The 14397-nt window shown below is 42.3% G+C and overlaps 1 protein-coding gene across 4 annotated transcripts; it reads right to left on the bottom strand.

Moving 5' to 3' along the window:
- Positions 1 to 3657: 3657 nt before the first annotated feature.
- On the bottom strand, positions 3658 to 14262 carry CLK4 (CDC like kinase 4). Of its 4 annotated transcripts, none has more exons than XM_039559619.1 (14): positions 14138 to 14262; positions 12167 to 12226; positions 11397 to 11554; positions 10135 to 10360; positions 8872 to 8962; positions 8423 to 8489; positions 7050 to 7166; positions 6783 to 6949; positions 6551 to 6645; positions 6077 to 6206; positions 5670 to 5752; positions 5109 to 5188; positions 4096 to 4183; positions 3658 to 4013 (listed from the first exon to the last, which is right to left on the bottom strand). In XM_039559619.1, exons 2-14 carry the CDS (start codon positions 12218 to 12220, stop codon positions 3876 to 3878), a joined length of 1494 nt encoding a protein of 497 aa, XP_039415553.1. In that variant the 5' UTR covers positions 12221 to 12226; positions 14138 to 14262; the 3' UTR covers positions 3658 to 3875. The 4 variants fall into 4 exon arrangements, with proteins under 4 accessions (XP_039415553.1, XP_039415554.1, XP_010398105.1 ...); XM_039559620.1 differs by having other exon boundaries at positions 14145 to 14262; XM_010399803.2 differs by lacking the exons at positions 8872 to 8962; positions 14138 to 14262 and having other exon boundaries at positions 12167 to 12227.
- Between the last annotated feature and the right edge of the window lie 135 nt (positions 14263 to 14397).

Raw genomic sequence — 14397 nt, 5'->3', positions numbered from 1 at the left:
GGCGCCCCGCTCCTCCAGCGCGGCCAGCCGGCCCTGCAGCTCCGCCGTCTTGGCGCCCAGCAGCAGGCACACGGCCACGGCGGTGAGCGAGAGCAGCAGGCACAGCACGGAGGTGGCGGTGCCCGCCCGCGCCGGCGGCGCCGCTGCCCCGCGCTCATCGCGCCGCGCTCCGCGCCGCTGCGCGGGGTCCCGCTCGGCTGCCGCCCGCCTCCCGCCGCCGGCGCATCCAGCGCCGCCCCGTGTGCGCCGCGGGCGTGGGGCCGGAGCTGCGGAGCGGCCGCTCTCCTGCGCTCGCCGCGCCAGCCCGGGTCTTAAACGGAGGAAGCGGGGGGTGGCGGCTCCTCCGCCGCCTCCCCCCGCGCTGGGGAAGGGGGGATGCTCCGAGCGCGGCCCGCCGCCCCCCCATGGGGGATTACGCGGAGCAGATCCCACCCCCGCTGCCCGGCCCCCGCGGGGACCGCTCCCCCCCGGCCCCATCCCCCGCCCGCCAGCGGACCCCACGCCCCCCGGGGTCCCGGCGGTGCTGCACAGGCGGGGCATTGCGAGAGCCCACTCCAGAGCGCAGGGTGCTGGCGCGGCGGCCCCGCTCCGGTCCCCGCTCCGGTGCCGGCAGCAGCTCTGCCCGCGGCGGGGGCGGCGGCGGCGCGGGCCGGGCGCCCTCCAGCGGGCTCCCCCCGCCGGGAGAGCGGGCGGGCGGCGGCTGCGCCCGGCCCCGGCTCCTCCGGAGAGTGCGACCTGCGAGAGGTGGCACCGGCCGGGGGTTTTGTACCTTCTGCCCTACAGCCCGGCTGGACCGCGACCTGTTTTAGAGAAGAGACCGTACCTGGAACCCCACCACGCACCGTAACTCACTGTTATCTCACTGAAGTGCTCCAGCCACTTCGGTGAGCCCTTGAACGAAAAAAAACTGTACTCACAGATAAGCACCGAGCATCCACCTATTCTGTCTTGCCTTTTCCTTGTTGTTACACAGAGCATCACAACTGTTAACTTACCTAGAAAGCATCCTCCTGCATCTTAATGCCTGTCTAGATTCTAAGCACATAGCACACAAATTCCAGTGTATCCTTTGCCTCCTGGACACAGACACTTGCCCTTCGAGGAGTAATTCTTATTTCTAGAATAGATGATTGAAGCCTAGGACAGGGTTAGGAAATGCTATAATGGTAAGTAACATTACCAATGTCAGATTCTAATTAAGTTTGTTAATAAAACACACACATGCGCACAGGGACACAGCCGCAGTGGATAGACACAGGCTTCCTGTAGCTACTATTTCCAAAGCAGTTAAACCAGGCAAATCCATAGCATTTGCTGACAACCAGTTCCTGCTCTCTTGCATAGCCTGAAGACAAAAAGAAAACTCCCAGTTTCTGTGAGACCCTCTTCGTACCTCCTTTTCCCTCTCTCCTTTGTATGAGCTTGCCAAAACTTTCCTTGCAAGCTCCATGAAAGCAGCAGAATACACACAGTGCCATCATTTTGGGGGAGATGCTCAGGTGCAAAGCATCCTTGTCCTGTGTGACCTGAGCCCTCCTGGCAACCCTGACATCCAGACAGTGAAGGAACAGGCAGGACTGACCAGTCCTGCTGCAGAAGTCCAAACCCCTCTCTCATGCAGTTTAGTCCCAAGCTCAACTCTTCCCTCCCATCGATCCCTCTTTGAACTTCAGTGATGAAACCTGGTCTGTTCACTTAAAAGACAGCTTTATTCTGTCTTACCTAGTAAAAAGTGTGACTGGCTCATTATGGAAATGATGAGCCAGTCACAGAGCGTATTTTGAAGGTACAATAGCTGAAAATCTGTGCAGAAATAGGTGTGAATACTCTTCTAGTTATTTAACAGCTATAGCTTGATCTAAACACATAAACATTACAAATTTCAAGTATGAAGATGACAACGGGAGGTAGTGGTGTGTGCACATAAAAATCCATCCCCTACTAAAGACAGAATCACTGAGGGCAGTGCCCTGCAGCACCAGACCCCCACCCCAGGGTGCTGCTCAGAGCCCCACACAGCTTCCCTGGGGAGCCCAGGGGCCTCGGGCTCATGTGCGTGCAAACCAACACCGGTGCAGATGCTATAAGGCCTGCAAAAGCACTTGGCACCTTGCTGCAGATGCCACATTAATCCTGACAGAACTTTTAAATTTACTGGAAGGAGGAAAGTAGGGCTAAACTGTACCTCCTTTACCAAGCACAATGGATGTCAGTACCTACATCAACAGCTAGAATGTAAGCAAGAGCACACCATCTTTCCCTAATTTCTACAGAACTGTTTTATAGTTACAGTTTTATTGTTATAGCAGCATATAAACTTTTCTCCCCCCATCTGCCTTTGATTTGCATTGCTTAGCTGATACACTCAGCCAAGTCCTTGCTTTGCCTCTGAAACTGTGGGATGGAAAGCTCTGTGGGAAGAGAAGGAATTTACTTTTGCCCTGCTCAGCCCTACCGAGCTGACCTGCATGGCACAGACTGTTACATTTTCTGTCATGCAGAGCAGAAATAATGTCATCAACACCAACATCCAAGGACAGGAGGTGGCTATGATGAACTGTAATCAAGCCCAGGAGGTGGCACTGGTAACAGAAGATAAGCTTTCAAAGCCTGTCCCAGCTCTATTCTACCCTCAGCTCAGAGATATGCACGTCTGGAGCCTCTTGCAAATGAAGCCTCCTCCGTATCAGTGGAACAGGGACATCAGTTTAAAATCTTACTGTGCATTAGGACTAACTCAGCAAGCACAAAACCTGAAGTTGGGCTCCTGTGGAGCTGAAACAATTTTGTTTCCTTCCTTTGAATAAAGGCTCATGCAGTAAAGTCAAGATTGAAATAAATGGCCCAAACTTGCTTACTGCAGCCAGGACAAACCCTTCCATGGAAGGCTCCCTTCCTACTGCTCAGCAAGTCACCCATGTGGTGTCAAATGGATTAAGAGTTGGAGTAAGAACAAAAGATCATCAACTTAGACATGGAAACCCCAAAACTTCCAAAGGACATTAATGGGCCTTGGCAAGTTGTACCATTTCCTTCTCAGCCCAGTACCCGAGTTCACGAGTCACAATGGAGAACCCAGCCACCTCCATCCTGCATAGTCTCAATGCCAGCATTTCTACCAGCAACTACAAATCAAGCTCCATAGAAATACACATTGAAGAGTTCAGAATGATCTCATTACTGCAAGAGCTTAAATATGCCACAATTCTGTGGTATGCTGTGTTTCTGTGTAGTAGTACAGTCTAAAAACTTATCACAAAAATGCTCATCTTTAATGACTAGAAACAATATTGAAAGTAGGAAACGCTACTTTTCAGACCTTAACTAAAAAGATTAGCTACGAATACTCAACTCTGAAAGCACCAGACAAGTTTCCAAGGGCTAATTAGCTGACTGGGGAGCAACGCACAGTGCATAACAGAAAATCTGAGAAAAAGGCAACTCACAAAAGCTACCTACTTAGGATAGACACTGTTTCCAACCATGCTTCAGAATGCCATCAAGCTGTTATATACAGCATAACTAGGTGGATCTTTTCTTCATGACTAATAAAAGGAACCATTTTTTGGGGAATGTTTCCACAACTCCTTCAGCTAGCCCAGACTCCTCACCTACAGTCTAAGCGTTCAATACCTGTAAAAGGAGAGTGGTACAGGCTTTCAAAAATGAAAATTACTTTTATTTTTCACTTTGATACCCATAAGACTACAACTGCTCAACAAGGTAAACGTAACAGTTATACAAAACATATGTAATTATTTACAGACTTAACTGTACAAAATAATTTAAAGCTTACAAAAGTTTCATGCAACCTCTGCTGACTGACTGACACAGTCTAGGAAATCTCCTTGAAGAAGCATAGAAGATCTTTGAATTTATTTATTTAATGGATCAAAAAAAGGATGCTGCAAGGCTTCATCAAGAGTAATTCTTTTGGCTGGGTCATATTCCAGCATTCTGCGAACAAGGTCAAACAGACTTTGATGATCTGTGTCTTGGCAATGCATGAATTCCTGAAAGAAAAAAGCAGGAGGTATTTTAGAGAGAGCTTTCACAACTGCAGTCTAACAGAGCAATAAAAATGCCGTCTCCTACCTTTAGAGGCTTACAGCGTCTCCTGACATACCGGCCTGCAGAGCTGTGCTCATCCCAGTCCAACTGGTCATGGTGAAAATAATGTTTTCTGCATGACAAGGGAAATAACAGTAAGATGGTGTCAGTGCACATAGCAAGCAGATGCTTTCCCAAGAGGTTTTAAAACACCATTAAGTGTTCCTGCATGTATCTCTGCATTTGGGAGCTAACACTTTTTTAAGTGCATATTTATTCACAGAGATCTGCTCCTTTTTTATTACTGCTGCCACAATCATTAGAAAACAGTAACATTTTATTTTTTGAGTATTACTTCAATCTATTGCAATTGCTGCTTTCCAAGCTTTTCCCTGTTTTTCAAAATGTACTATAATCAACTGGACAACTGTAACAAACAATATCCATTACCCAACCCAGAATTATTCTACTGTAATTTGAGTTACAGAATTATCTACAAGAGCTGGCAAGAGGACAGCTTATGTAAGGAAAGAAAATGGACCATCAAATCCCAGGACCACTAAATCTTAGACATAGGGGTCAGGGGAGAACCCTGTGCTGGCTGTTTCTCCTTGCAATGAAAGTGAGAAACTCCTGCTGCATGTAGTTATCTTTGAGGAAGAGAGAAAGATCACTGAAGCACATGTCTGAGGGATACGGAGGGGCACTGCAAGAGGATGACAGCTGTATTAGCAAGGACCCTCTTCCTCCTCTCAATATAATTATTGTGATGACATCATGTTCTTTATATTTAGAATTTAAAGAAAAATTGATGTCTAATACTGTTCTGGTGACCACACCAAACTTAGCTTTAAAGACTTAGAAACATTCATACTCAAGTTCAAGAGGCTGACAATTCATACTAAAATCAGAAGAGGACTAATGTCAACTACTTAAGGTAACAAAAAGCCCATGAGTCTCTGTTGATCTGCAGCAGTTCATAGCTTAAAATGGCAACTTTGCAATTTCTCTTGTAATAGAAAATATAAGGCAACTTATCACTTCTGTGATGAACATACCTGGATTTCTTGATCATGTGAGTGGGCAGAGGCCCCAGTATTCTTTCCATCATTGCCAGGTGTTCTTTACTATCATGAGTCTGTGTGGAAAAAGCAATGAAAGCACTTAGCACATTTTTCTCCTCTGAGCTACTTGGTAACAACACTCAAACTGCAAACAAGATCTTGCCAGAGCACTGTTACAGTATCTTTAAACACTGCCACCTTCAATTATTAAAAACAGATTATGCAATGCAGATTATACAACATTTTCCACAGTTACAATGACCCTTGAACAACAGTTCATAAACCAAATATCGTACAAGTGTTTTCTTTACTCTTAATTCCGGCAGTATCATGACAGGTGGCTTCACTCAAAATGCCAGAAAAGGTAATCTTAGATACTCTGAAGAAGATATCCAAGACGTAACATTTTCCTGTATGGATGTTGGCTTGACAATCTCATCTATATAATCCTTAAAAAGCCCATGAGGTTATGCCTTTTACATAGTTAGGTGTATGTCATTAGAAGATTAAAATCAGTCTGTAACAAACACATTCTATGTAAGCTTAGGTACACACCTGAAACACTGTAAATCCCAGGTAATACTCAATCAGAATACAACCAATACTCCACACATCACACGGCTGAGACCATCCCAATGCTGCAAAATAGGCAAAGTTTGTTTTACTTTTTAATATATTCTCAAAATCTGTAACCCACAAAGTACATGCCCAGTTTCCACACATTTACTGATGCCCAACTTACCCCCCACGCCCTCCTCAAACCCTGGGGTGAGAGAGGGAAGGCAATGTTTGGACTTCTGTTTTTAGAGTATTTCTTTTACTGTTTACTCTTAAGAATTTCGCCACCACCATCTGAGAGATGCTCATGGTTCTGATAAACAGTCAACTACTCCAGTTTATGAAGTAAAGACATTTGAATGAACTGCAATTAACTTCCAGAATGTTTAAAAGTCTTTACTGACCTAAAATAACCTCAGGAGCTCTATAATGTCTTGTAGACACTAATGTGCTGTGATGCTCATCATCAAAAGTTGCACTTCCAAAATCAACAACTTTGATGTCTGTGTTTTTTAAAGTGCGTTCATCTCGCTTCTGCAAGAAATCAAAATGCTGTTAATACTTTTTAAAAGCATGCTTAGGCAAAAGGCATTATCACATTATCTTCAAAGTACCAGCTAGCATAAAATGTGTAACAAAACACTTCCTCCAAATACTTTAATTCCTATTCAGCTCGATGCTTCAAGAAAGAAGAGCAGGTAACAAAGTGACAATCTCAATACCCAAAACAGCTGAGTAAACACCATTCTGAGCTCTCTTCCTCTTCTGTTAACCTTACGTTAACTTCAGTTACTTGTCTCTGTTTTTTTTTTAAGAGAAGCTCCAGTGAAGACAGAAGTGGTGCAATTCAAGTTGGGAGAAACAAAGAACAAACTTACCATTTTGGCATTGTACTTCACTATGTAATCAGACTCCACAAACAAGATATTTTCAGGCTTTAAATCTGTGTGAGTTAGTTTATTATGGTGTAGAACTACAAGGAAAAAGAAAAAATTATTCCATAATTTACACATAGAATTCCTACAGGAAAAACAAAACCACAACCATAAAGATTGTTTAAAATCTTTATCAATCTTTTAATTGATAAAAGAACTATTGACATTTACTTACAGTTTATAGACTGGCAAATTTGATAAGCCATGTTCCTAATGTCATTAATATGAAATGGCAGAAAGCTGTTTTCCTTAATAAAGTCATAAGTACTAAGTCCCAGTAGCTCAAAAACAATACAAACATGGCCATGGTGATCAAACCACTCCAGCATCTGGACACAGCGGCTTAAAACAGAAAACAAGAAAAAGAAAACAGATGAAAATCTATTCAATAATTACTTTCCTCAAATCCTTGGTATGCTGACTACTCAAATTTCATACTTACAAATTGCTGCTTGGATCCATGTTGTTCAAGTGTTCCAACACCTGTATTTCTGAACGGGCAGCCTCCCGGTATCGACCAACATTTTTCACTATTTTAACTGCTACATGCATTCCTCTCCTTGAAGAAAGTAAAGGACAGCAAACTGGATCAATTATTGTTAAATACCCACAACACCAAAGCAGCTTGATTTTAATAAAGGAAACACAGGAAGATTAAAGGTCATGGAAAATTATGAGTTGGATTAGGGGAATTGATTTAAGCATGCTGCACTCAACCAGAACAGTTTTTATAAAAAAAGAAGTAATCCTGATCTTTCCTTTCTCAAGTACTTATAGTATATGCTTCATTAGTGACTTCTCAGTGTTATTATCTCATCTAAAGTAGAATAAACATTGAGAATCCAGCAGCAGAATGATTAAAAATTAACAAAGCTCTCATTTGAACAAAAACACGGCAAAAATTTGATAGGTTTTTTTTTCCTGCAACTTGCACAACTTGTCCTGGCTCTTCTCCAGTGCTCTTACGGAATCACAGGAATTGAGTAATTTCTGAAGTTTGGATTATGAGCATTTTATACCAGTGAGAACTGCTCTGCACTGAGTGTCTGCATGCATTCACTGTAAGGCTGTTTCTTAAATGGAACACAGACACACAGATCCTTCTGTCACATCTGCTCTCAGACAATTTATGTCTCTGTAGAGCTCTTCCAATTCTAACAATTTCAGAACACTCTCTGCCCTCACAACGCGATCCCAAAATCCAGAACAGACTTAACTTATGAAATGACAGAACAAACAAACCAAAGGTAGAGGAAAATATACTAAAACCATGTCATAGAACTGCTGATATAAAACATACAGTTAAAATAGTCTGTGTTCTAACAACTGTTAGAGCATACAGAAGGTAGTGGAAATACAGTAAGTTTCTTCTTCACCAGACGTATCATCACATGGAAGTAATCATTCCATTAAGAAAGTACTGGATACTAGATTACTGTTGATTCAAAAAAAACTTTAAAGGATAATTTTGATTATGAGAACTGAGGAAAGCAATTTACAGCTCAACCAATTCCAAGCAACTGCTTTCCAGAAATTGCTTTCACTAAGAGTCAAAACTACTTTCTCAGTATCTCACTGCATCATCTTCTAAAAGTCTCCCAAACGAATTCTGCACTCTTTAGCTGCTTTCACATTCTCCAGTTACAGCAGCAGCACTTGCAAAAACCAGAGAAATGTAATTAAATAAACCAGAGCTCTCTATCATTAAAAAGGGCATTTAAACTGCAACTTTCTTTTAAATAAAATGTCCTTGAGCTTTAATTTCTAAGTATCTTTTATCATGAGATCCACTGATAAAGATAACCCAACACTTACATATCATGATCTATGCACTCCACTACTTTTCCAAAAGCTCCTTCTCCTAAAGTCGCAACAATTTCATCTAAAAAGAACAAAGATAAGTTAGAATTATACAACTACTTAAAGGAGAATGAACATATTAATGTAGATTTAAAAATGTGCCATTACAAAAGCATAATTACTTTAAATTTCAGCATCAGAATGCATTATTTTATTGGACAGGAGTCATGAAAACAGTTAGCCAAAAAACTATCTCTTGTTCTAATCTCATTTACTAATTGGAACTTTTTGAACACAGTATTTAAACTCTACAGAAAAGAAGATATGCAAAAAAACAAAAAAGCACAAAAAAAAACAGAACAAAAAGAGCAATGAGATTTCTTTAGCCCCCCTCCTCTGACATACTATTCTAAACAGATTTTTTTCTGAAAAGTTTTTTAAAAGTGTTGAAAAATATTCTATACATCTTGCTCTTAGAACGTCTCCACTTTCACAGATCAGGTGACCCTCCTCATCATCCTCTACACTCCTGGATCTTTTCCTTCGGTGACTCTTCTGGAAACGGCACCAAGATCGTCCAGCCAATCAATATATCAGAGTGAATTCAGGGCAGAATACGCAATTCATTCAGCGGGGAGATATTCAGGCATTCAGTTACACACCAGGCCACGAACAGTTGGCAGGAGCAATTTCAAATTCAGTCCCCAGAAATTCACAGGGCACAGTTTATGTTACAGAAGAAAAACATGGCAAGGAACAGATTTTCAGATAAATACTTAAAGTGATACAAGCAACAGAAAAAAAACAACACAATTTTGTCTCTCAAACAGTGGCTTAATTGAAGACAGATTAAGACTGCAACACTGCTATTTCTAATAATTTGCTAGCAAATAGCAAAAAACAGCATTTATTTACATACCTAAGCGCTCAGTCAGGTGAAATGTTTCTATTCTTAAAACATCCACTCATGTAAACACTTTTACTTCCCCCACGTTTAGAGAGAGAAGAAAAACTACTCTGAAGTCCTTAATTTGCATTATATAATCTAATACACCTTGCTGTTTCTACTGCAGGAAAGTGGTATAAAACACCTGGAGCTGTAGATGCATCAGTGGGCATCACAACAACCATGCGAAATTCAGGGAGCACACCTTCAAAAGGGAAGCAGCAAACTTATCCCATCTCACTAAGACATTAGATGCCATTAGCTAGGCACAGAGCTTATCAAAGCTTCTGAAATTAGGTGCAGAATTGTTCATATCAATTTACCAGACATGCACATTCATACTTTCAATTCATGTTAAAAAGGCATGTCATCTCAATTACTTTCAGCAATAGGATGGATGGCATCCACAATCTACCTGAAAAAACACAGTTCACTATGCTGCAAAGCTAAGTGACAACTGTACTTTAAAACAGGATAGCTACCTGTCTTTAATTTCAAGACAACATTTTTCAGATCAATCCCAGTGATTTTGACTACCAACCTCCTACATTCCCAGTGTACAACTGTACTGATGATAATCCCACCCCCCACCCGACACTGATCCGAGAATCTCAACTAACAACATATTCACATGCTCCACAAATGGACTCAAATAAACACAAATCCTTTTTTAATAATGTAGTTCTTAAAGTACCGTGGATCAGGAATTGCAGCTCTAGCAGTCATTTAAGAAGTCTATTACCACTAATTCATTAATAATAAAGTTAAAAATTACTCATACCGAATGCGATTGGTGACTGGAGCAATGATGTCTCTTATGCTTCCTTTTATGACTACTTTTCCTGCTCCGACCAGAGGATTTGCTATAGTGATGATGGTGACTCTTTTCATAGTCTCTGTGATAATGCCTGTGGTCATACACTTCACAGAAGTCATTTCTGTATTCCTCAACATATCTCCGGTCATGATGGTCTCTTTCATTTATGGCTCTATCGTCCAAATAATGACTGAAAATATATTTTAAGTGAATGTTCTCCACTTCAAAAACTTGAGGTTCCAACAAGATAAGTGACCTGAGCTGAGTTACACAGTATCTGTCTTTACAGCAAAAATGTTTTTTAATTGAATCCCTCCCCAAAAATAGTGGAGCTTTTGATGTTACTTTATTAGGGATTTAACAACATTGTCAGTCTCAAATACATGGCAGCCATCCACATGAACAATGTATGATCTGTCCACAGTTTGCATAGTAAGAAATTCAGACTTAAAAAGGAGAAACACTTCCTAAAATATACTGAGAAACTTCATTACAACCTTAAAAGACACATGATAAACCACTTTCAATACAGAAATCATCCCTTCTATGCTTTTAAAGCTCCAGGTGTTAAATAAAACCTAGAGACTGAGAGAAGTACCATCATTCTAAGTGCTCTGCAACGAACATTAAAAACTCAGAGATCATATGGAACAAGGATCTTTTGCACAGAAAACAGACCATTAAGAAAGCTGCTGAGGCACAGAATTCCCTTACTGCTGTACACCTACTCCTTCCAGCATCTTATAAGCATGAGTGTAAGCTCTTAAAAGAATTCCACTGGATCTTCTCAAGGGAAAAAAAACCAACACAAAACAGATAAACACATCTTTCCACTGAAAGCAGTGTGAGGGAAAACACAAACCAGTCCCAGATTATTAAAGAGAAATTCATACTTACCATTGTATTAAATGATTAAACAAACCTTCTCCTCCTTTTGTTCACATTAAATCAAAAGGCATTCTTTTTAGTTGAAATTTAATATTGATTGTATTCAATACCAAAATTTAACTGACACCAGTGAGACAAACTAGTAACATTTACTTGTTTTCATTGAAGAATTTCTATTTAATGGTTCAGGTGCAGTGTTAACAACTACCTATTAGGCTTAAGTGAGCCAAACCATAAGGAACTGACAACTCTGGGCATTCAAAAACTCCTACCCTGAAAACACATTTACTTTTGATACAGTAAGAAACATTTGCACTACTCAGTTCAGAGTCTTATACCTTTCTGAAATGCGACTGGGTTTATAGTGCTTGCTCTCTTGGCCACTGCTGTGGGACCTCCTTCTGCGTTTGCGGCTGCTACTGTGCTTCCTTTGATCCCAGCTCCTTCTGTCATCCCACTCAGGACAATGAGATTGCTTTGAATGCCTCATTTCCCACTGGAAAACATAATAATAATAATAATTTTTTAAAAATCAACAAACACACAGGTAGGTGCAAGTTAGCAATGGTAGTTTGATCAAGTATGACAGAACTAAGAACTCATTTTTCCTCAGCTCCCTCCCCCCATTATTTCAGTTTGGCAAGCAGGCACAGCTCCCTCATCCCAACACTAACGCTGTTATGAAACACAAATCACGATTAAATAGGCCAACTCATCTCCATTTAATAGCTTCAAACATGTCATTAAAGGCTGTTTTAAACAAACTCTCAAGTGACTAAACAGAATAGTTTCCTTAAAGAGCCTTTTATTGGAAGAAACCTTCCTCTCCAAACATCCTCTAACAAGAAAACCTGGATTTAGGTCTTCCTACTGTATTGTAAAGTTACTACATGAAAATCGAGCATGTACAATCAGTCTAAAAACTTCTCTCACTAAACTATTTACAAACCACCAGGAAACAGTCACTTTCAGCAACAACCACTGTGAACTCTGATGGATTAACACAACTTTGGAGCACCTGGAGCCAAGTCACAACTTTTGCACCCTATTAGCATGCAGGACTGTGCATGTTCTACAGTTCAGCTGATTTACCAAAGACAAAACCCACCAGCTTCTGTTGCTGGATGTTTGGTGCAGGAATTCTTTGTTCAAACAGGTACATGCACAACTGAAAAAAAAAAAAGGCAAAGTAAAACACGGCTGTAGAATTAAAGAGTGTAACAAAACCAACTGTTATTTGTTTACTCATCTGCAGCAGGAGTTTTTTGAAAGTAAGAATAACTTTCTATATCAATTCCAGTATGTTCCAAAGAATGAATTTATACAAAATAATAAAAAGTTTTTGCAGCAACTAGTGACAGTGAGAAAAGCAGTTTAGAGACAATGAAAGCAAGAGAGTAGAAAAATCATGACTGTAAATCATGTGTAAATTGTGCAAATCTGTGTAAATTTACAGAGAACAATGCCTTCATACAAAGAGAAGGCATTAAGATGGAAACTCCTAGAACATGCAAATGATAAGGCTATTCTGAAAAAACTATTTTTTCTAATACTTTCAGAAGATCTGTGAGAGGCTGGTAATTAAAAAAACCCAAACCTCCCCCCCCCCCCAGACACCTGCAACAATGTTTTTTAAGGAAACTGGTTTTTAAAACACAAATACAAAAACGACGACAAGAAAGAGTGACAAACTGTGCAAAATAAGTGCCTTATATACATTTTGGGTGAGTCATGATTCACAAAATCGTATTCAGTTGTGAGATTCTAATAAAAAATAAAAATACTAATGTAGTAAACAACAAACAAAAACACCCGAAAAATTAAAACCGACTTGGTGTTTCATTTACGTGCTTTAATTTCCTCTCTTCTTACACAGCTCCAAAGCCATTTTCCTCTATTTTCACCTTACATAACTCAGGTTCTGAAGCACACTCAGGTTTAACTTACTCTTGAGGTGCAGAGCTACACACACACAGTTATAGGTGAATGGAAATTTCTACTTATGGTTGCTTGGAATTTGTTTTTCTTTCCCCACCTGGAAGAAGGCAGGCTGACTAAGGCTCTGTAATGAACAACTATCTAAATAAAATCACTATTAAACTGTCCTGCAGAGTAGAGCTTGGGAGCAGAAGGATGGATATTTGACACAGGAAACTGGAGAAAATGCTTTGTTGAAGACTAACTGCTGCTTAACTACAATCAAGCGCACATAGCATTAGTGAGATTAAGATAAAAATTGCAAATTCTGTCCCTAAAGGAGCCAAGTAAATTTAAATGAGGAGGAAAGGCCCAGAATCGGTCTGAGTCCATTTTAAGGTAGGAGCCACCTTAAGATTTTTGACTACTGTGCTCTCCCTCTGATTTTATGCGCCGAAGAACTTCACTTATGTAATACTGACAGCTGCCACGAACATATGCATTCCTGTAGCATGTGGAACTAATCCATATCGCAGGCAGTTTTCACTCCCACATTTTACCATACGGCTTCTCAAGCAGGAGCCGTTCCCCTTTTGAACAGATCCATACACATAAGGGCCACGAAAGCCCTGCCGTAAGCTGCCTACACAGCAATTTCTAAATGCCTCTCGTCAAAAACTTGGCAGGCCGAGGAGGTCAAAGGCTTACTCCTTTGGGATGGCCAAAGTCCGACACCGCAGGTCCTGGAGGGGACACCCGCCACCCACCAAATGGGGCACCAAGCCCATTTCCACACCACGTTCCCCCGGGAGGCCTCCGGGGCCGGCGGGGGAGGAAGGGCCGGTCCCCGCTGCCACCTGGGCGGGCGCCAGGCACGGCCGCGTCGGGTGAGCCCAGCTCCGCCCGCCCCAGCCCTCCGCAACTCCGCAGACACCCCGACAGAGCTCCTGTGCCGACAATTCTCCTCCCTCTCACATCTCCCGAAGCAGCGCTTGATGCGCCCCGCGCCGCGGAGACAACGCAAGCAGCTCTCCCACCCACCCCACCCACCCCCCCCGCCCGCCGTGCCTTCCGTCTCCCTGCTGTTTCGTCCCCTCTGGAAACAGAAAGAAGTGAGGCAAAAAGCGAAGGTGAAAAAAGAACCAAGGAGGGCCGCCCTCACCACTTACAACTGGAACAGAAAACCAGCGAGCTCCGTGTCCGCCCTGCGCGTACAGACAAAATGGCGGCGGCGAGCGCAGAGAAGCTGCTTCCCCCTTCTCCCTCGCTCTCGCGGCGTCTGTGCGCTGTGACGTCAGACGCACAGCGTAAGGACCGGCAGGGCGGGAACGCCCGAGGAGAGGCCCCGCCCCTGGCGCCGCGCCTCTGAGGCGGTGCCTCCGCCATGGCGGCCGCTCTGACGGGGTCGGGTGGTGTCTGCTC

The sequence above is a fragment of the Corvus cornix genome, chromosome 13, assembly GCF_000738735.6.
Source record: "Corvus cornix cornix isolate S_Up_H32 chromosome 13, ASM73873v5, whole genome shotgun sequence".
In the NCBI taxonomy this organism is placed as follows: Eukaryota; Metazoa; Chordata; class Aves; order Passeriformes; family Corvidae; genus Corvus; species Corvus cornix.
This window is presented reverse-complemented; position numbering and strand designations above follow the sequence as displayed.

What these genes read in the sequence shown, in the direction of transcription:
- CLK4 (XM_039559619.1), bottom strand. Translation starts at nt 12,220, where the DNA reads ATGTACCTGTTTGAACAAAGAATTCCTGCACCAAACATCCAGCAACAG. An exon ending in TGAAGTACAATGCCAAAATG is followed by an intron (nt 6,207 to 6,550) that starts GTAAGTTTGTTC and finishes GATTTCTTGCAG; the next exon opens with AAGCGAGATGAACGCACTTT. An exon ending in GACGCTGTAAGCCTCTAAAG is followed by an intron (nt 4,014 to 4,095) that starts GTAGGAGACGGC and finishes TTTTTCTTTCAG; the next exon opens with GAATTCATGCATTGCCAAGA.